This window comes from Ascidia mentula, chromosome 4, assembly GCF_947561715.1.
Source record: "Ascidia mentula chromosome 4, kaAscMent1.1, whole genome shotgun sequence".
In the NCBI taxonomy this organism is placed as follows: domain Eukaryota; kingdom Metazoa; phylum Chordata; class Ascidiacea; order Phlebobranchia; family Ascidiidae; genus Ascidia; species Ascidia mentula.
Window position 1 is genome coordinate 7,715,229 of NC_138569.1, and position 19,544 is coordinate 7,734,772.

A 19,544-nucleotide genomic window follows, 5' to 3' on the forward strand; every position below is an offset into this window, starting at 1 on the left:
GTATGGCCATTACTTTAGGTATGTTGATGCAACAAATTTTAAGTGTGTTGGTGAAAGTATCCCGCAACTACGACAACAAGTAAACTAAGATTTTAGAGAAGACCAGGCCAATTTTGAAGCAGTGCCTCGCAGCGCTGTGAGAGCTGTGTAGGCCTGCCTTTGTCCCCTTTTTTCTTTTCAATTCGTCACACAAGGCGAAGCAACTGCACGCGCTTCGCGTCGACAAACGTTACTAGATAACTGTTGTTGTTACGTCGGCTTATGTCGGCGATACTAATTGACATAGTTAAGAAGGCGATAGCGCCTGCATATCAGGTACATTTGCAAAGAATGAATGAAAGTGGAGTCCCTGCAACGGATTTTGGAAAAGTTCCCCACATTCGACATGATCGAACTTGCAGAGTCGCGTCGATCTGCAGGGGCCGCAGCCAGCAAGACGAACTCGGCTGAAGAGATCGAGGTGATTTTTTACGTACACACTCAGTTGCACAAAAAGGTCTTTACGACAAATGTATGCTGATTAGTACCAATATATCGTATTATAACTTATGCAAAGTAGGAACCATATGGACTAAGTGAAAAATAACTAAGGCATAATATTGAAGTTTTAGTACTGTATGCTACATCGACTTGTAATGGTTTTCTGTAGGAGAAGTCATGGATTGAACTCACATTCCGGAAGAGAGAGTGTTGCAAATATATCCCTGCTGTTTCTACTGTAGATACTTTATCAAGGTAAAATTTCTTTACCTTAAGGTGTCTAGCATACTTTACTATTAGTCTGACAATATATCATCAATAACACTTCAACCTCTTTAAATCGTTGCTCATCAGATGTGGGTGTGGTAGAATTTTGTTGGATCATCATTACCTCAACCAACGTGGAATAGCTGAAGATGAAGAAATACTGCCACTAGGTGCCACTGCAGTCAACTTCCAAAGGAAACAGAAAACTAAAAATTTTCTGTTTGTCCCTACCATTGAAAAACCTCCAGAAAGGCCTGTACTTCATGTTGGGTTGGTATATTCCACCATTACAATCCAAGGCTGAGTGTTCTGTATTGTAATCATGTGTTATTTGCAGAGATGATTCTGGTCAAAGCAATAACGTTAAGTGGAGCATCAGCCAACACACATCACTTTTTCCAACAGATGCATTCGGAACTTTGGAATTTCAGGGAACCGGTGAAGGGGATAAATCGAAGGTACAAATGTTGGAAGTTATCAATTAGATCTGTGTTTTTATTGTTTCTCCTTAGAGGTGTACAAATCCTTCTGTTTTATTTGTGTTTTTGTAACCTGTACGACACAATGGTGTTGTTGTGCAGTATATTCGTCTCTCCCAAGACACAAGCACAGATTTGGTATTGAAGTTGCTAATGGATGAATGGAAGTTGCGCCCACCGAAGATGATCATCACAGTACATGGCGGTGCACATAACTTCCAACTACAACCCAAACTCCACAGGTATGTGTCATTTCTGCTTAACGAGAGGAAGTATCATCATGTTTGTTTTTCTTTTACAGAGTGTTTTGCAATGGATTGATTAAGGCTGCCAAGACCACTGGTGCATGGGTCATGTCGTTTGGGCTTAACACTGGTAAGCAGCCCACCCACTGTTTGTAAACTTGTGTTTCCTGTTGTTGAAGAACAAGTTTGGGTTTTGTGCCAAAATTGCAATACATTATTTTCTAGTTGCAACTTGATTATATGTTTTGTCATCATGTCCTGTCATCACCAGACTCTGTGTGATTTTTTGTACAGTAGTTTGTGCGACGTATTTAAACCAACGTATTATGTGATTGTTCTGACTACTATTTGCAAATATTAACAATTTTATGCCCATTGCAAGTATGTTAATCCTCTTCTGGGCCACACACAAATATCAACATGCTACTTTGCAAAAAAACATTCCTGCAACATTTCAGGTGTTGGTGCCATTGTTGGAAACGCCCTAAAAGAGCACAAAGCACGATCAAGAGGGAAGATATTCAGTATAGGTGTGGCACCTTGGGGCGTCGTCGATCACCGGGAGGATCTTGTGGGCTCACAGGTCAGTTGGCTACTTCCTTGTGGTTTTTCTTCCTTATCTTGTCATTGACTTGATGTGTTTAATGCCCTTACAAATTATAAGTTTCCCATAGTAATTGCATGGTTTGGGCTGTCATTATGCATCAAATCCTGTGATTTTGTCATTGAACTTCGGTTAGGTGTTACAAGGTGCTTTTCAGGGTTGTTACAGAGCACAATTATGTAAAATCTATGTTTCTTTGTATGTTTAATCACATTTTTTTATGTGAATGGTACTACCTACCATTGTGGTACTACCATTGAATAAAATACACAACTTTTTTAACCAGGTTCAAATGGCAAAACATGTTGAGAATCATATCAATAATTTAACAATAAACAACTGTTTTTTCCTTGACTCTTTTGTAAATAATGTAAAACAAAAATATTGATTTTCAAAGCTAAAAAGAGTAAATGTAGGGGCAGATGTTTTTTATCGATTATGATGTTTGTGATGTGTGGCTGTTTTTATAATGTTCACAAAGTGTATTTATCTTGTGTTTTTCTGTGCAAAAATGTAATCTACAAACACATGGCAGTGTGGCCTATTTGAGTGTTGTCACCTATTACATATATTAAAACACTGGTTAATCCTATAGTTGTGTAGGCAAGGTCATCAAATCATCTATATTACTTTGCTCAATTATGCGTTTATATTTAGCCTCTCAGTGCATACCAAACCATGGACAATCCAATCAGCAAGGGTGCTGTCCTACATGCTGCACATACCCATTTTCTTCTTGTTGACAATGGCACAGAGGGACGCTATGACAGCGAGCTACGATTTCGTCGACACCTGGAACGACGTCTTTCTCAACAGCAGCTAATATCCCGTACGGAAAGATAAATTTCATGTTTTCTTTGACAGAAAATAAAATAAACTCTGCCCTTTTGACTTAAAAAGCAGAAAATAAATTTAAACCTTTAAAAACAACATGCAAGTAGTACACTTTTCTGTATGATGAGGAACGGTCAATCTCAAGAACTGCTTTCTAGATGTAAAACTTAATTTGGAATTTCAAGATGTAAAGTTTTATTGCAAGCTCTCAGAACATGCCTTTGCTCTGTGTCACGATAAAAGTCTGTTGTGGCAAGTTTTATGATATTGTCACACAATTACCTCTTTCATACAGGACATGCTCGAACTTGTCCGGTTGTTTGCCTTGTCTTGGAAGGTGGAAAAAATACAATCAATGTGGTTTTGGAAAGTGTTCGACAATCCCCACCCATTCCTGTAATTGTTTGTGATGGAAGTGGAAGGGCAGCGGACTTAATTGCTTTTGCTCATCAGTACACAGATGACGAAGGGTAATATGGTACATTTGTACATACTTTATCACTTGGGTTATGCAGCTGTGAAAACAGTTTCATGGATTTGTTTTCGTCCCCTACAACATAATTACATACACACACATATTTAAGTTCGGGTCACATTCATGCTGGTTTTTTTTTTCACTGTTCAGGTCTGTTCATATCGACATCTTTCCTTTTTTAACAAATTAATGGAACTTTTTATTTCCTTACCACCTTAATCTGATTGATATTTTGAATATGCAGGTTGATGATTGAAGAACTAAGAGAACAATTACTGGTGTTGGTGCAAAATACCTTCAAGTGCAACAAGGAACAAGCACAATACATTTTCATATCCATCTTGGAATGTGTCAAAAAGAAGGAATTGGTCAGTCAATGATTACAGACAATTACAAATACAAGTTTGTAATTGGTTCAAATTTGTGCAGTACATGAAATAAATTTGTGTAAAATTTATAAATATGTATTTATTTAATAAAAATGTAAATAAATTTGTGTAAAAGAAATAAATGACATTACATTTGTGGTTGGTTGCATAAACGAAGTGATTAATTGCTTGCACATATTTATTCTATTTTTGTGCTTTAATATTTGTATTGCGAGCAGATCACCATTTTCAGGATGGGTCAAGGGTATAATCAGGATGATATCGACATGTCAATACTAACAGCAACACTGAAAGGTCAGTCGGTTGTTGTAACATAACTTACACTATTGGCAAAAATAAACATTTACCTACCTTGCCTGTGCAGTATGCTATGTTGTCTTTAAAATTGGAAACACAGACTCTTGTCCCTAAAAAACAAAATATGTTGGTTCCAGCCCAGTGCAAATCGGCACCCGACATGTTGAATCTGGCCATGACTTGGAACAGAATTGACATCGCCACAAGTCAGATATTTGTTTTTGGACGTCAGTGGCCGGTAAAAACTTTATCTAGGCTGGTGTGTTTGTTGTTTCCATGAAAACACAAATAAATCAGTTTGTTAGCACCACGTCAATGTTTCTGTGGCTCAATGTAAAGTTAATTGTTGTGCGATTCCATCCAAAGCCCTGTCCTCGAGATTTTGATAAAATGTTAATTTAAATCCTTTGTGAAGTCTGTCTAATACAGTTTTTAGTGTTTTTTGGCTAGCTTCTCTCATAGACAAAAATATATGTATATTTTGGAACAAATTGTAAATCTTGAAGAAAAATTTGGTCTAACTTTGCATACTTTATTACCGATGAAAAATGTCAGGCAATATTCTATTTATTGCATAATACCAGTTATGTATCTAAATCACTTAAAAGATATCTAGGAATAATTTATGACATATAAAAACTAAACTAACTTGAAAAACTATTAGTTATGACTATTCTGGAATGTTTTTAAGCGACTGAAAAATTTTGTCAAATCATTTTTACTATCTTAAATTCAAATATATGAAAAACTGAGGATTATTATATGTGAACTGAGATTTTTCTATTTAGGTGATGTCATTGGAACAAGCGATGATGGATGCTTTAATTAGTGATCGCGTTGACTTCGTCAAGCTTCTGATGGAAAATGGAGTCAGCATGCATAAGTTCCTGACCGTCACAAGACTAGAAGAACTTTACAATGCGGTAAAACCTAGCACCTGTCACTGTGGATAAGCCAGTTGTGATAAACCTCAATTTCTTTATGTTCATTGGGCCTGAGGGGAAGTCTGTGCATCTAAATATACAACTTCCCGTTTATTGTATTTTTATAACACCAATGTTCACCCGATGAAGATTGTTATGTTCTTGGGTTTTGCTTAAAAGCAGAGGTGGCTCAACTGACTTTGTATATTTTCTTGTAGAAACCTCCCGTAAACCTTGTTTATTTGATAAATGACGTCAAGAAAAACATCATGCCCGGATACAGATTTAATTTGATCGACATTGGACAGGTGAGTGACACCCATGCTCCCATGCATAAGTATCTTACTGAGTTCAATAAACATTTCTGTCGACTTGATTTGTTCAGCAAGATAAGATTTATGAAAATTGTTTCTGATTTAAATATTTTATTACACCATGCGTCATGTTGCATATGTTACACATATTTTGTTACAATATCTGCACCATTTTTGCATGTTCGGAGACTGTTGGTCTTGGGCAGTAAAAGGCTTGAATATATTTGCAAAACATGAATGCAAATAAACCTACTCTTGTATTTTCTATCAGGAATCAATTATTATTTCAAGGATTAGTAGTGAGTTTCACAAGTGAGTTTCATGTTTGTTGTATAGGTTGTGGAACTTTTGATGGGAGGAGCTTATCGGTCAAGTTATACCAGGAAACGATTTCGCCTCCATTATGCAATGAAGGCTGATAGTGGGATGAAAAAACCTCTCAGTGTGAAAATGGGTCTCAATGCGTTTGGTACATCTGCTTCATTCCACAAAACTGATGTAAGCTTTCAGTTACTGTAAAAGTATTGTGTTATTATTTCTTATCCTTTTTGTGTTAGTAGACATGTATATGCTGTGCTAAATTAGAAATTACGAATCTGCAAGTTGAACAATGACATTTTGTAAATGTGAATATATATACTATTTAGCTTTACAATATATATAATTGACATCAATAAAATGCTTCATTGAGTGTTTTAGAAAGAAAATTCCACAATTCCTTCCCATAATTGGGGTGTTACTGTCATTTCTGCATGTTCGAGTTTATTTTTTTGCAGTCTTTCTTCCGCTCCGGTTTTGAAACTCCATCGTCACAGCATAAAGTGGAACCCCCACCCATTACACCTCCCCACTTCTCATACCCTTTCCATGAGTTGCTTATATGGGCTGTGTTAATGAAAAGACAAAAGATGGCGCTGTTTATGTGGCAACAGGGTGAAGAGGCAATTGCAAAGGTGGTTATACATAGATTGCCTACAAATCCGTATGTCAGCTTAAAGCAACATTTTTAATAGTCTGTTATTCTGGCACATTAAAATGTTACTCCTGAGGAAGCCTAGCTGAAGAGCAAGCAAAACGTCCGTATACGTTTTAATGTGCCAGAGAAACAGACTATAAAAAATAAATACCTGTCAGCAACAGCAACATTATATAAGCAACATTTGGCCATGAATTTCACAGAATTTGATGTCATGATAACTTATTTTCTAGGCATTAGTAGCTTGCAAACTTTACAAAACAATGGCAAAGGAAGCAGCTGACGATGATCTTGATGTTGAGGAGTCTGATCAGCTTAGAACCTATTCAAAGTATGAACCGTGAATCATCAACTGAAAACCCATGTTTTTTTCTTTCCTTTTTTTATTGTAAATAAATAGCTTGCCATATAAAGCAAAAAAAATATGATTTTTCTAGTGATGCAAAAATGACCACTTATTGCAAATTAAGCCAATGGCAGTACACAACAGCATTTTCCATTTTGCAGGGAGTTTTACAATTTGGCACTACAGATGCTTGAGATATGTTACCGTGCCGATGATGATGCAACTCAACATTTACTGACATATGAGTTGAAACAGTGGAGTCGACACACTTGTCTTAGCTTGGCCATTATTTCAAAACACCGTGACTTTATTGCCCACCCTTGTGTACAACTTTTGCTCAATGACTTGTGGATGGGGGGTCTTTCTGAGAGAAAAAATTCTGGATTAAAGGTAAAATGTTGGTTGGTTAATCATGTAAAATCTTTCAGTGATGCGACTGTACATACTCATCACACTATTTCAGGCAAAATTACCTCTTTGCCTAAATTGCCCAATGCATGTATCCCATGTGACTAATAAAAATACACAACAATAACACAATTATTTTAGTCTTTAAATGATCTTTTATCTGATCTTTTAACATTTAAATAATAAAGATTATTGACATCATAATTGAACAAGGATTTTGTTGTTTGAATGCTATTGAAGCATATTCTCCCATTAAAACTGTTTGTTTATATAAATGAAGTTTGATTTGGGATAATAAAAATACATATCAACAACCAACAACACTCAATTACATAACATTATCCAGTTACACTGTTTTATAATAAAATGATTTTTTGTCTATAGGTCATCTGTGGCATTCTCCTTCCCCTGTCAATCCTTGCTTTCACGTTCAAGACACAGGAGGAACTTCAACTTATGCCCCAAACTGTAGAGGAACATCTACATGAAGTCTCAAGCACCTCGTCGTCAGTGGAAGGGTCAGTACAGACTGTAGTTCACCTGACATCATAGTGTTGATGATATTGTTGCTTCAGGTCAAGTTCAACTTCAACATCCAGTTCCAGTTCTTCATCAAGCAGCCAGAGTTCAAACTCAGGAGTTGTGTTGGTAGGTGTTTTTGTGCTGTAATTTTTACTTTTGGAAACATCAGGATTTAAGATTATAGGGAAGATGTCGTAGGAACACCTGTTTGGGACCTTATTTTGCCACACAAAAAATCAGATTAAGGCTGTTTGAAAGCATCTTGGAACCAAAATCTTCAATTAATTTTAATTCAATTTCGACAGGAATGCACACTATACACTGTACAGTGATGAATGATAAATTGAATCAGGTTTAGAGGGACGAGTCCCCACATTTACTGCTCTTCAGATAATTTCAATGCATTTCTTTTTACCAGAAACCTGAAGTATTGGGACGACCTCAATCTGATCACCAAGTTCAAGATGCTTACGTCATATTTTCAACAAGAGCCCAGCAGCTGACACTGAGCAAAAAGATATATGAGTTCTATAATGCTCCCATAACCAAGTTTTGGATGTATGTGATGACCTACTCCATATTGTTGATCTTGTTCACATATGTTGTACTGGTTAGTTTTGCTGCAAAGTGTGTACATTAGGGTTGTGCATGTTTTCAAGGTTTATTTTTAGGTGAACATGGAGTCATATCCCTCCATTCCAGAGTGGGTTGTTATCTCCCATGCTGCCACTATGGCAATTGAAAAAGTAGGTCCTGTTACGATTAATAGTCAAATTGTTCAATAAGTTTGAATAAAAAATGCAATGATTAAACAAACCTTTCAAAAGCTAAAAAATTCGTTTCTTGACATCCTGCTGGTTTTGAAAAATCGCGTCAAAATTTCATGCACCATTCACGGAAGTCTTATTTTTCAGATTCGAGAAATCGTGCTTTCAGCTCCAGGTAGCACTGGACAGAAACTTAAAGTGTGGGGTTCAAATTTCTGGAACCTACTCGATGCTGTGACCATTTTTGTCTTCTTTGTGGGTTTCAGCCTGCGCATTTCCCAAGACCACCACATAATGATGATAGGGAGGGCCGTGTATTGTGCCAACATCGTGCTGTGGTATGTTCACCTGCTCAACATATTCAGGTAAGTGTTTCAATACCCAGCTGAAAATCTAAAAAATTTTGTACACCCCACATTTGTGGCGTATTAGCAATGAATGTTAGGCAATAATGTTGGAGACAAGCAAAATCACCATAAATGGTCCTTACAGTTTTTATGGGTAATGGTCTAATGGAGGTCCACGAAATTTAAATTAAATTGATTTGGTGGTCAACGGACCCAATGCAACAAGGTTGATAAGTCCCGATTTAGATAGTACTGTGGTATATAACTAACTGCCATCAAATGAATGTAACTTTGTGCGCTAAACCTGAAAACCATACAGACTTTAAAACCGAACTGTCAAGTTTGAATTTTACACATCACAACCCAATGTTTCACTTCCTTTGCAGTGTCAACAAGCATCTTGGTCCATACGTTATGATGATGGGCAAGATGATGGTAGACCTTGGAACCTTCATCATTCTTCTAGCTGTCGTCCTCATGAGTTTTGGGGTTGCCAGACAGGTAAAGCGACTTTGTTAACTTTTGTTTTGTTTGGCCGATGTTCGTGTAAACATATGCTGTCAACATTAGTTCAGTTGGCTTTCAATTTTCTAACAGTTTTCCTTTTGTTGCTAGGCAATTCTGCATCCCTACCAGAATGCCTCTTGGACGTTGCTCAAGGATTCGGTGTTGGAACCTTACTTCATGTTGTACGGAGAGGTTTACGCCGGCACAATAGACCGTAAGTATGCCCATTGCTCAGGCACGTTTTGCAGCGTATATCCGTATTCTTTGCAAAGCGAAATTATGAATATATTTTTATACAGTAAACATAATTCTGCTGCTTTGCTTTGTGTTGGGTAGAAAACTATTTTGTGGTCAATCATACGACGTTGAAAGAACCATTTGTTGACGTTTATATATTTTAGCTTGTCACGGCGAAGATCCGACGCTGTGCGTAGTGGGAGCTTGGATCGCACCCACGTTCATGACAATATATCTACTTGTTGCCAACATCCTTCTACTCAACCTGCTCATTGCCGTATTCAAGTAAGCTGCGTTTAGTGTTCAGAAAAACACTGCATGCTTTGGTACACTAATAACGGATTTACTCATAATTCTGAGAATAAACAGACAGGTCCATAGTGTGCAGCTTTGCTATTCACAGCTATTTGTTAAATTAAAATATGCTGTGTTTATCTGTGTTTCGAGCGTGTACTCGAATAACTTTTGGTATAACTTTATTGTTAATCAAATATAATGTTCACATTGGATGTATTTGGCTTTAAATAAGCCGAATGGTATACGGCAAAATTTAACTTTTTTGCTGTGCGTTTTAGAAGGAACCATAGGCTTACTGCGTTACTTCTTACCTTTATGGAAAACATGGTGTTTGTTGTTTTTTTTTCAGCAACACGTACGCGAGGGTTAAAAATTATTCGGACAAAATCTGGAAATTCCAGCGTTATTTAACCATCGTCGAGTTCGAACTACGTCCGGTGCTTCCCCCGCCCCTCATACTGCTTAGTTATGTTGTAATGATCCTACAGCGAGTCTGCAAGAAGCGAAAGAACGTCACTACAGATCGGGGCCTAAGTAATTTTTAGTTACTTGCTTTGCCGTCGTTTTTTTTTGAGAAAAACAACCTTGTATTTTATTTTTGTGTGCGTTTTAATTTAAGAAATTTTAATGTAATTGGGTGCAAAATACTCATGAAAGCCAAAGCTATTATGCTGTTCATCATCTTAAGTTACGTAAAGGTTTCGAACACGAACTGCGTTCATCATCAGTGCTATTGAATGAATGAACTACATACAGCAGAGCACTAAAGTAGACATGCAACTGAACGTGCAGAAAAAAAAACAAAGCAAAACGCCAGACAACAGCAATAGTACTGATGATGAACGCAGTTCATGTCCGAATCGTCTACTTACCTTAAGATGTTTAATAGCATATTAGCTTTGACTTTCATATTAATTTTTAATGTAATTATTATTCGTTTTGAATTTTTTGGGGCTTCGTTTTCGGACAGTGTTGGCAATTCTTTGCCTTTCATGCTATTTGCTGTTCGGAGGAAGTTTGTGAATTTATCATTAAAATAAGTGAAATTATGAAATTTATTTCCAGAACTTTTTCTGGACGACGATGACGTTGAGAAGTTGCACGACTTCGAGGAGGATTGTGTTGATGAATTCTTTCGCGGAAACAGTGAAACTGCCCTCAGTGTCACCAGTAACAACAATCACGACAAACAGAAGAACGACGACAAGTAAATGATATTTTGACTTCATTCGCAGAAGAGTTATTATAGCTAACCTAACAAGCAAGCATGTAAACTAGGTTGTGGGTAATATAATAATGTTTCCAAGCTAAGTTAGACTTAGAATTTACCAAACACTTCGAAAACCGCCATTATAATAAAACTATAGTTTTAAGTTGCTGCAGAACTTTCAAAAATACCGGATAACACCAAGGAATCGGCATATGATAACATTTCCTAATGAATGCGTGACCGAAATTTTGAGCTGATTGATTGCGACCATTTGGAGTCAAACTTCACTCGTTTTATGAACTTTTGACCGGTCGCACCTTAAGTTACGAAATTACATGAGTTTTGTTCGCAGACTTCAGCCATTGGAGAGACTTCTGGACACGATGGAAGACATGTGTGAGCGGGAGGTTCTTCTCACCAACCAGATAATGGATTTAAACGAACGACTCGCTCACCTAGAGGATGTGAATATGAGGGTATGTGTGGTTAGAGAAAGATCTAGCAAAATTTCAAACATGATTTGCACTCATAAACTTTTGTTGACAACGTACTATAATCATTTATTATCTCGCTGCTTCTGAAACTTCCTGTGAAAAAGACTGTTATTAGTCTTTTCGGTATTATAATTTCCTGTCATTCTAAAGCCTTGAAAGAGTCACAACATTAAATAATGCCCTCAAAAATTTTTTGATCACCAACAAAACCTCACTTTAAAAGACCATCTTCATCAAATCAAATCATTTTTGCCAAACAAATACCAACCTACATTTAAATATGAGGTAAATTTGATCCCCTGTGCAGTTACTTGGTCGCCACATCAGCGGATCTTCAAGCAACATGCGATCTCGTCAACATACCGGCAGAACCGATTCTTTCTCCGAAAACGATCGATATCTTCCACCTCCTTCGGAACTCGGTGAGTCTTTTGAACAAACGTGACGTATATATACGTCAAATTATGTAAAAGATTGCCAAACCAGGATAATTCAGTATATATTGGTATTAAAGAGTGTGCATTAATCTAGGTCAGTTCTAGTAATCACTTTTTGCAACAATTTTAGTGCGTCGATCTCAAGACCAATCAAAGTTGTCAGTAGGAGATTTATGCTATATATACAAACATTTCTATACGTATTAAGTTACGTATACACTTAACATATTAAGTTCTACATACGTTTATGTGCTCCCTATAGGTCCCTTGCCTGATGCCAACGCTGCCAGAGTGTGGTGGACGCTACGTAATCGCTCACGAATCCGACAAGATTCTGAGATGAGCACAGCTAGCGACTGGCATCCAGTCACATTCTCCACAGCCAGGTTCGTCTGCTCCTACTTTTTGTTAAGGGATTGTATTAACAGTTAAAGTAAACTTTGCGATTTTCCGTCGATATTATGTCGAAATCCTTGTCACGAGATTCGTATGTTTAGGATAAAGTTACAGTTGTGTGTCGTTAAATACAACGCATGCAGAAACTTAACAATACGAGTGTTGGTACAGGACACGTAGCTGCGATAAAAGTAAGATATCAACAAAACCCGAAGTGCAAAAACCACTGAGGAGGACGAACTCCACAGGTAACATGATTTGAGAACCTTTACACGATAACTCTTGTTAAAAAAATTGATTGTTAGCCATAATTACATTGAATAAACAACTGAAAGCCTAAAATATGGAGGTATCGCTACCCTAAAATTACATTTTGCGATAGTTTCACAAGCCGTAGAGTAGAGTATTGGAACCAATCGGCACGTTTTTAATTTCAGGCGTATTGCCGAAGAAAGGATCGGACAATCTGTTGCGAGTGCCCAGCTCACGTTCGAATTTCAGTTTTGGGAAGCAGTTGTCGATGCCAGAGGAACTCACCTCCCTTTCTTGCCAGGATATCATGATGACGAGCTCGGAGCACAAAATCAAGTTCTTACCCGCTTCTGAATCTGAAAATGAGGAAATCAGTCATTTTTCTGACACTGATGCAACGTTAGTTATAGTTTCTTTGCCCTAGAAATTGGTGTATTCCAAGATGGAAATGTAACCTCAAAATAGCGCAAGTACAACTAAGTAACTCTCGTGTTTGAATTTGCCAATGGTTAAATTTGCCACTAAAGTGCATCACCAACTTCTGCTTGTGTGATCCTCTGGTACAAAATTTAGATTCACCATCATTAGTTCTTACTAATCGGAGGATATTTCATAAACTTCAACCACACACTTCATTAATTCGTAACAAATGTCTGCACTGGTGGCATTGGTTTGTTATTAACATTACAGCCCGCCCGTGGTAAACATTTTTACCTATATTTTGCATTTCAAATCCACTTTGTGACGTCATAAATCCGATTGTGTTAAATAAACAGAGTCCTTCCTTCGTGGCGTGAGACCCACGTAATCACTGAAGAGCTGCCCAAACCGATGATAGACGACACGGCGAGTCAACATAGCGGTGTATGGTTGGCAGAACCAGCATACCAAAACCATTCACCAGACAACCAACCTACCAATATCCAACCATCACCTACCGTCGTCACCCCAGCGCGGACAAGCGTATCGTGTTTCGATCTAAGTCCACTCTCTGGAAACAGTTTTAAGTCGCAAAAGGGCGACGTGACTCCATTAAACACCCTTCCTGTTTTAAACGGCGCCACTGATCAAGGTTCCACTTTGTCCAATGTGGCTGAAAGCAAACCTGTTAGCAGCAGCAAGGTGGCTTTGAGTTCACGCGCTAGCTTTGGTGCGTTGCAAGGTAATTTGTTAATGAGTACAGTTGCTTTCAAGTTGATCAGTTCCATGTAGAAATAAGGAACAAAAGGCAGAAATACACGCGTTTCTCAACAACTACATAAAATTCTAATTTTTCATCGTCACATTAGCAACAAAAATCTCAACAAACAAAGTTATCACTGACTTTCTTTTGATTTATGTACAATTTTAATAATACCATGCGGAAACGTATGATTTTGCAGTAGCAATTCTTGCAATGTTTAGATAAACCTGGTGGCATGAAAAGAAAATACAGCGTAACACCAACTCTCAGTATTCGTCCATCTCCCGGCTTGCCCAGACCCAACTACAAGAGTATAACCGATACAATAGACACGACGCGGTGGCATGAAATTTACGCACCTCTTGCTCCGCAAACTCCCTTCGACTGCTGGGGAAAGGTGAGTTGCTCGCAAATTTTTCATAGAACTGTCTAGGTTGTCTTTTCAAAAGCCCAACAACGTAGTGGAAGAGAAATGATGCCAAGCTTACAGGTCAAAACAGTATGCACTACTGTCTACAACTCACTAATGGAATGGTTGATTTTTGGTAGAAATATCTAAGTTCTGATCAAAAGTACTTATTTTCGTTGGTGATGTTGTCACAGCTTGAAATTGCTTATTACAGCAAGAACAAGCATATCTAAAGAGTTTATTTTTTGGTGTTTACACAAATCCTGTCTGTTACAGGAACCGGATTTTGACAGCAGCAGACCAATTCGCTACAGCGATCAAACTTCACTAAGCGACTGGGAGGAAGCAGAGTTGGACAAGAGCAGAAGAAAGTGTGTATATTTTATCGCTTGTGCCAATAATGGAAACATCTATGTGTGTTCTGTTCTGAAAACATATATTGTTAGTGGATTCTAATGATGCACTATGGCAGACATGCCAACTGTTTTTTGAAAACAATTTGGCACAAGTAAAAACATGCTATCCTCTACAGAAGCAAAAAGCACCACAAGAAACGACTCCATCGGAAACGTGACAAGTTGCCTCTTGCCGAAGTAGCCGAAGACCACAGTGCGTCACAATCAATGCCTACTACCCCCAGAATGGGGCGCAATTTGAACAACAACGCCACAGAGCCCCTGTGCTCAACAGCCACTTTTCCGAGATCACACTCCAGCTCCCATTCCACACCCCTTCACAAATCATACTCGCAAGCTAGTGGTGTTGACAGTCTGCGCTTGCTGCCAGAACATTAGCCTTTTTAATGCCAAGCAATCTTACCAGAGTTGCCTTACTAGAATGCATTGGAATTCTTGACATTTTCACAATGAAGTGGTTCAAGTTTCTGTGTTTAAATGAGATGAGTGAGTAATCTTTTTGTGGGTGTCAATGAATTGCTTTTTCTTTATCTTTCAGGCTTATTATCTACAAACCTGTGGCATGTTTTAGTGACTTATGGGACTAATCAGTTTTGATATTGTTATTAATTCCTAGGGTTCTTCATAACTGCATAAAACGTCATAATTTGTTTGATGAAATAGTATTTCTTGGTTCATGCACAGCAAACCAATTTAGACAGGACTGCCTTTACTTGTTATTTGTTGTAACTTCAGAATTTTCTCTTGGACCCATTTGTGATCCTATGAACGTATATGATAATATCTGTTGTCTTCTACATCGCATTTGGACTGTTCTTAAATCACTCTTTTAAGCACAAGTGCGCCACTGTAAATTACCTACAGAACAATTTTCCTTTGGAAGTGTTTTTCTTTCCGGGTCTCCTTAAGTGACCCAGCAGTGTTTAGCTCAATTAATTTCCACTGCGGAAGTATTATCGTTGGATGAACTGACAACGTTTGAAGTTGCTATTTATTCATTAACTGTGTAACAATTGTCGACTGTATGTCGTAGCTATTTGTATACATATGCTGTGTCACTGCGTGAAATTAAGTATCATTTTTTCTTCTTCAGTTGAAAACTAAATCAACTGCGTCGTGACAATTGTTTTCCATTTTGAGTTAATGTAACATCTCGGTTATAACTGTTTTTTTATAGGTTTGTCTATGTTACCTCAAATAGGCCACTTTTGTTTTTTTAAAAAAAAAACCTGAATCTGTAAAATGCAGAAGTTACGCTTTTGTTTGTGTGATTGTGTGAGGTCTTAAATGTTACAACACAGATGTTTCTGGGTAACCGACATTTTTCAAACTTTTGACCACTCAAATGTACTGCCCTGGTTACTTGCTCACTGCACAACTTGCGCAAGTTAAAAAACTTACCTGCTTCATTTTGACTGTGATGTTTGTTGACTGTCTACTTGCACAAAATCCAAAACACAGCTTAGATACTCATTGTCACTTGTTTATTTGCTTATTTATTGGGGGTGTTAATAAACTGATATGTTGCTTACTTATAATGCAATAGCCATCAGCCAGGTCTCATCATTCAAATGGATAAGGAAGAAATGTTGCAAATTTCATTTATAAAGATGTTTTTCACAAATAAGCTTAAAAACAAGGTAGTGCTTGATGATTATAAAATAATACATGGGCAGTTTTTTGACAATACCAAAATAGTAAAAAATATAAATTTGAACAAAAACTAATAATCCAATGAACATGGATTAATTTGAGGAAACGCGATAAAGTCACCAATTTTGTTGCCCTGTTTATCATAATGAAGTTTCCGGAAACATGCATCGCAGTAAAAGGAAGGATCTTCAGAGGAGAGACTGTCGTTTCTTGCAACCCAGGTTGGTAAAAACAGGTTGCAAACCTGGAATCAACATGTCTAGTTGCAAATTTATGTTGTACGTCCATTGAAGTCTCACCTTGCACGGAAATGTTCTAAACTTAGCTCGTGAAATGGTGATTGGGTAAGCACTCCTTGATTGGCAGTCATTGGCATTCAACAATCTGCAACATGGTTTCATTAAATATTGGTGAAAGTATCTGTTGCAAAAGGTAATTTCATACAAATGGATTTTTCAGGCAAAGCTTTTTGGGTGATAAGGTAAGAAACACATTTGGTACATTTGTGGATCCGCAACTTACAAAGATGTCTTAACCTTAACAAAACTAATGAACTTGTTGGTCAAATCAAACCTAGATTAACCAAGGTTTAATGTATGAAAAATAACCGAACATGTAAAAGATTATCTATTCTATAATAAAATAAGTATTTACAGCACTCAAACCACGCCTTCTTGGTAGTCCTAATTTAAATTCCTCTATCACCACATTTTGTCACAAAAATAATGACCTACCAATTTTTGATTTTTTAAAAAAAAAAAGTGTGCTCAGCCTATTATAATTCCTATACCTAATGTCTTTAAATACAACAAGATGTTCACAATTTCCTTGATGGCAGTACAGGTAGGGGTACCCCAACCTCAATTTCAAGTCATTAAATGTGTAGTCTTCCATGTTGTGTTCAACACAGTTATCCTGCACACTTGTGTTGTTTTCTTTGGCCCATTTTAAAATGTTTCTGTAACAGTCAAGCAATGTTTGTGCATCAAATGCAACAACATATTTAAAAAACAAACATTTCTAAATCGTTTTTTCATTCACACAACTAAAAAAAAAATTGTGCAGGACATTCAAATGCACTGTATTTTATCAAAATGAAAGACAATTTAATTTCTACTTTGTTTCAAGATTCAACATAACACAGTAGATAGTCATATTCATATTTAAATTAAGCAGGTAACACTAACTTGCTCAGTTCTATACAGGGGGGTCTGGCGTCATTAAAAAATGTTTTTTCAATCCAGAAAAATGAGGATGGACAAATGTCTTTCAAAGTAATGTCTCTTGGATGATCAGGATTGTCGGTAAAGTTTCCAATAGGTTGATGATCCAACCCACATGGAATTCTGTCCCTGAGCTCTGTTAGATTCTGATTGAAAGTTATATACACCTTAATCAACCACAACTGCATAAAAAATTCCAACTGTCAAAATTGGATATACTATTTTATGAAGAGTTTACCTGACTCCCAAGCACGTAAAAGTCAACCCCACAATTTTTGTACTTCTTTTCAGTTGTGGAAAAACTAATACAAATAGTCAGCACAACATCTGGGTAAGAAACATGGTCTTCTGGTGCTTTCGGTTTAATGGTTTCAACTCGTGCTTTCTAGTTAAAACAAAACAAGTGACAGTAAAGCTAATATTCATTGGTACAAAACTTAACACCTACCAGTGCACAGTCTATCTCTGTGTACTTGCATTTAAGAAGTGTCTTGTTTTCCACCAATTTCGAGCTATTCCGGCAATGTTCAAGCGTTAGTAGTCCTGTGTTTTCAGGAATAAGTTCAGCTGCATCCCAGTTTTGCACCTCAGGCTCACGGGCACAATACAATGATGTTGCGCTAAACAAAATTTAATCAAAAACCTTTTTTATTTTGGTATTTTTTTAGTAAGCTGCAAACAGGAGCACTGTTTCAGCTGAATAAGTATCAGTGCAGCTTTAAAATATTATAGCTGTCAGACTCCGCATACCAGATTGGAAAGAACAACTTTTTTTCTGATAATCCGCGCACTAAAAATTAGTTAATGTATTAACATATGAAAAACATGGTGATTGTCCGGGCAATTAACGATCACCAAAAAAAATCCTCTGCGCATAAAAAAAACTTTCCAATCTAGTCTGCATATAAAGTAAATTGTTTCCTAAATAATATAAAACTCTACCACAACACAAGACAGATTTATTAGTCCACTTTTTAAAGCAAGTAGTTTTTTTCATGAGTAACAACTGCTAACCTGCAAACTTGTTGAAGTTCCTCTACAGTTTCTTCATCCACTTCCATCACTTCACTTAGATTTTTCACATTAAACTCGGTCTTTTTAGTAGGATCCATGTCTTCCTCAGACAAAAGCAACTGGCAATCCGACTAATCACATAATGAGGGATAAATTTTACGAAAATAAATTGGTAGGCTACAAAAACTGCTTTTGCGATTTTACCTGAAATTGGTGAATGTGGACTAATGGAGATATGTAACCATGGTTCTCAGCTAGTGAAATTATTTCCTGCTGTTGGTCAATAAGGGTCAATTTTGGCATGATACAAAAACACTGGATAACAACTGTACAAGAATTTTCACCGAGTTATTCTGTTATTTGTTGATCTTTATTCTTGTATACCCAACTTCTAATAGTTTCTGAAACTCAAGTGCTAGGGAAATCCCCTTTTTGAGTCCAAATCGTCTGGTGTTGTTGCGGAAATCATGTTAATTTACTTAAAAAATACTTTTTGTAACTGCTGTATTTTTTAACTTCTGGATTTTACACGATTACGTTTTATATTTGTAAGCAACACAAAAAAATTGAAATTTTTTAAAAATACAAAAAAATACTTCATTCAAAAAATCAAAGAATGTGCACCAGGTCAGCATTATCAAAAATCCATTTAAATATTATGATAGTTTCATTACTTCATAAAGAGTAGTCTTGATTTTCTTCTGATGTTAGCGCTTTGCAGCAATATGTCCACAAAACAAACACGGCCAGCAACCGTAAAAACGTTTTTAATTTGAAATATCCTACACTGTAGTGTTTGGAGTAGCATTTATTGTCTTTGACAATACTTTTTGTTACTAGTGGATAAAATAGAAAGACATCATTAATATTTTGTATCAAATGCAAAATTTTTTGTTAATTACGAACTTTCAAATAATGTCATTTAACAATCTAGGCAAAACCTTTTGACAAAAGAATGGTACGTATTTAGGTTTTTCTCTCGCTTCATTTTTAAGTCCGACAATGATTCTGTCAGTTCGCGGTAAATTTTAATTTGTTATAATGATATGAAAGGTTTTGTTCCGTTTGGGTCTAAAGTTCAAAAGTCAGTAATGAAAAAAATTAACGATGAAAAACGAAAGTGTATTTTCTGCGTACCACCGG

General features: G+C 36.8%; 2 protein-coding genes across 3 annotated transcripts; one reads left to right on the plus strand and one right to left on the minus strand.

The window, feature by feature from the left end:
• Positions 1-240: 240 nt before the first annotated feature.
• LOC145897524 (transient receptor potential cation channel subfamily M member 1-like) lies at positions 241-14,897 on the plus strand. Its single transcript, XM_082985850.1, is given in 36 exon segments — positions 241-460; positions 650-735; positions 835-1,017; positions 1,085-1,205; positions 1,329-1,468; positions 1,528-1,601; positions 1,930-2,054; positions 2,733-2,904; positions 3,205-3,379; positions 3,629-3,752; positions 3,992-4,067; positions 4,208-4,308; positions 4,859-4,993; positions 5,212-5,301; positions 5,644-5,805; positions 6,084-6,260; positions 6,517-6,614; positions 6,791-7,019; positions 7,422-7,685; positions 7,978-8,169; positions 8,231-8,305; positions 8,474-8,691; positions 9,060-9,174; positions 9,289-9,394; positions 9,582-9,702; positions 10,064-10,248; positions 10,780-10,921; positions 11,277-11,400; positions 11,726-11,840; positions 12,118-12,241; positions 12,423-12,499; positions 12,689-12,902; positions 13,280-13,665; positions 13,908-14,083; positions 14,372-14,466; positions 14,628-14,897. Coding segments are annotated over 36 exon segments (5,385 nt in total). The 5' UTR covers positions 241-334; the 3' UTR covers positions 14,890-14,897.
• Positions 14,898-16,227: 1,330 nt separating this feature from the next.
• LOC145897526 (snRNA-activating protein complex subunit 3-like) lies at positions 16,228-19,164 on the minus strand. Of its 2 annotated transcripts, XM_082985852.1 has the most exons (9): positions 19,076-19,164; positions 18,606-18,727; positions 18,402-18,532; positions 17,836-18,007; positions 17,626-17,772; positions 17,352-17,569; positions 16,955-17,122; positions 16,464-16,548; positions 16,228-16,408 (listed from the first exon to the last, which is right to left on the minus strand). In XM_082985852.1, the coding sequence occupies exons 2-9, from the start codon at positions 18,702-18,704 to the stop codon at positions 16,235-16,237; spliced, it is 1,194 nt and encodes a 397-aa protein (XP_082841978.1). In that variant the 5' UTR covers positions 18,705-18,727; positions 19,076-19,164; the 3' UTR covers positions 16,228-16,234. The 2 variants fall into 2 exon arrangements, with proteins under 2 accessions (XP_082841978.1, XP_082841979.1); XM_082985853.1 differs by lacking the exon at positions 19,076-19,164 and having other exon boundaries at positions 17,352-17,533; positions 18,606-19,020.
• Between the last annotated feature and the right edge of the window lie 380 nt (positions 19,165-19,544).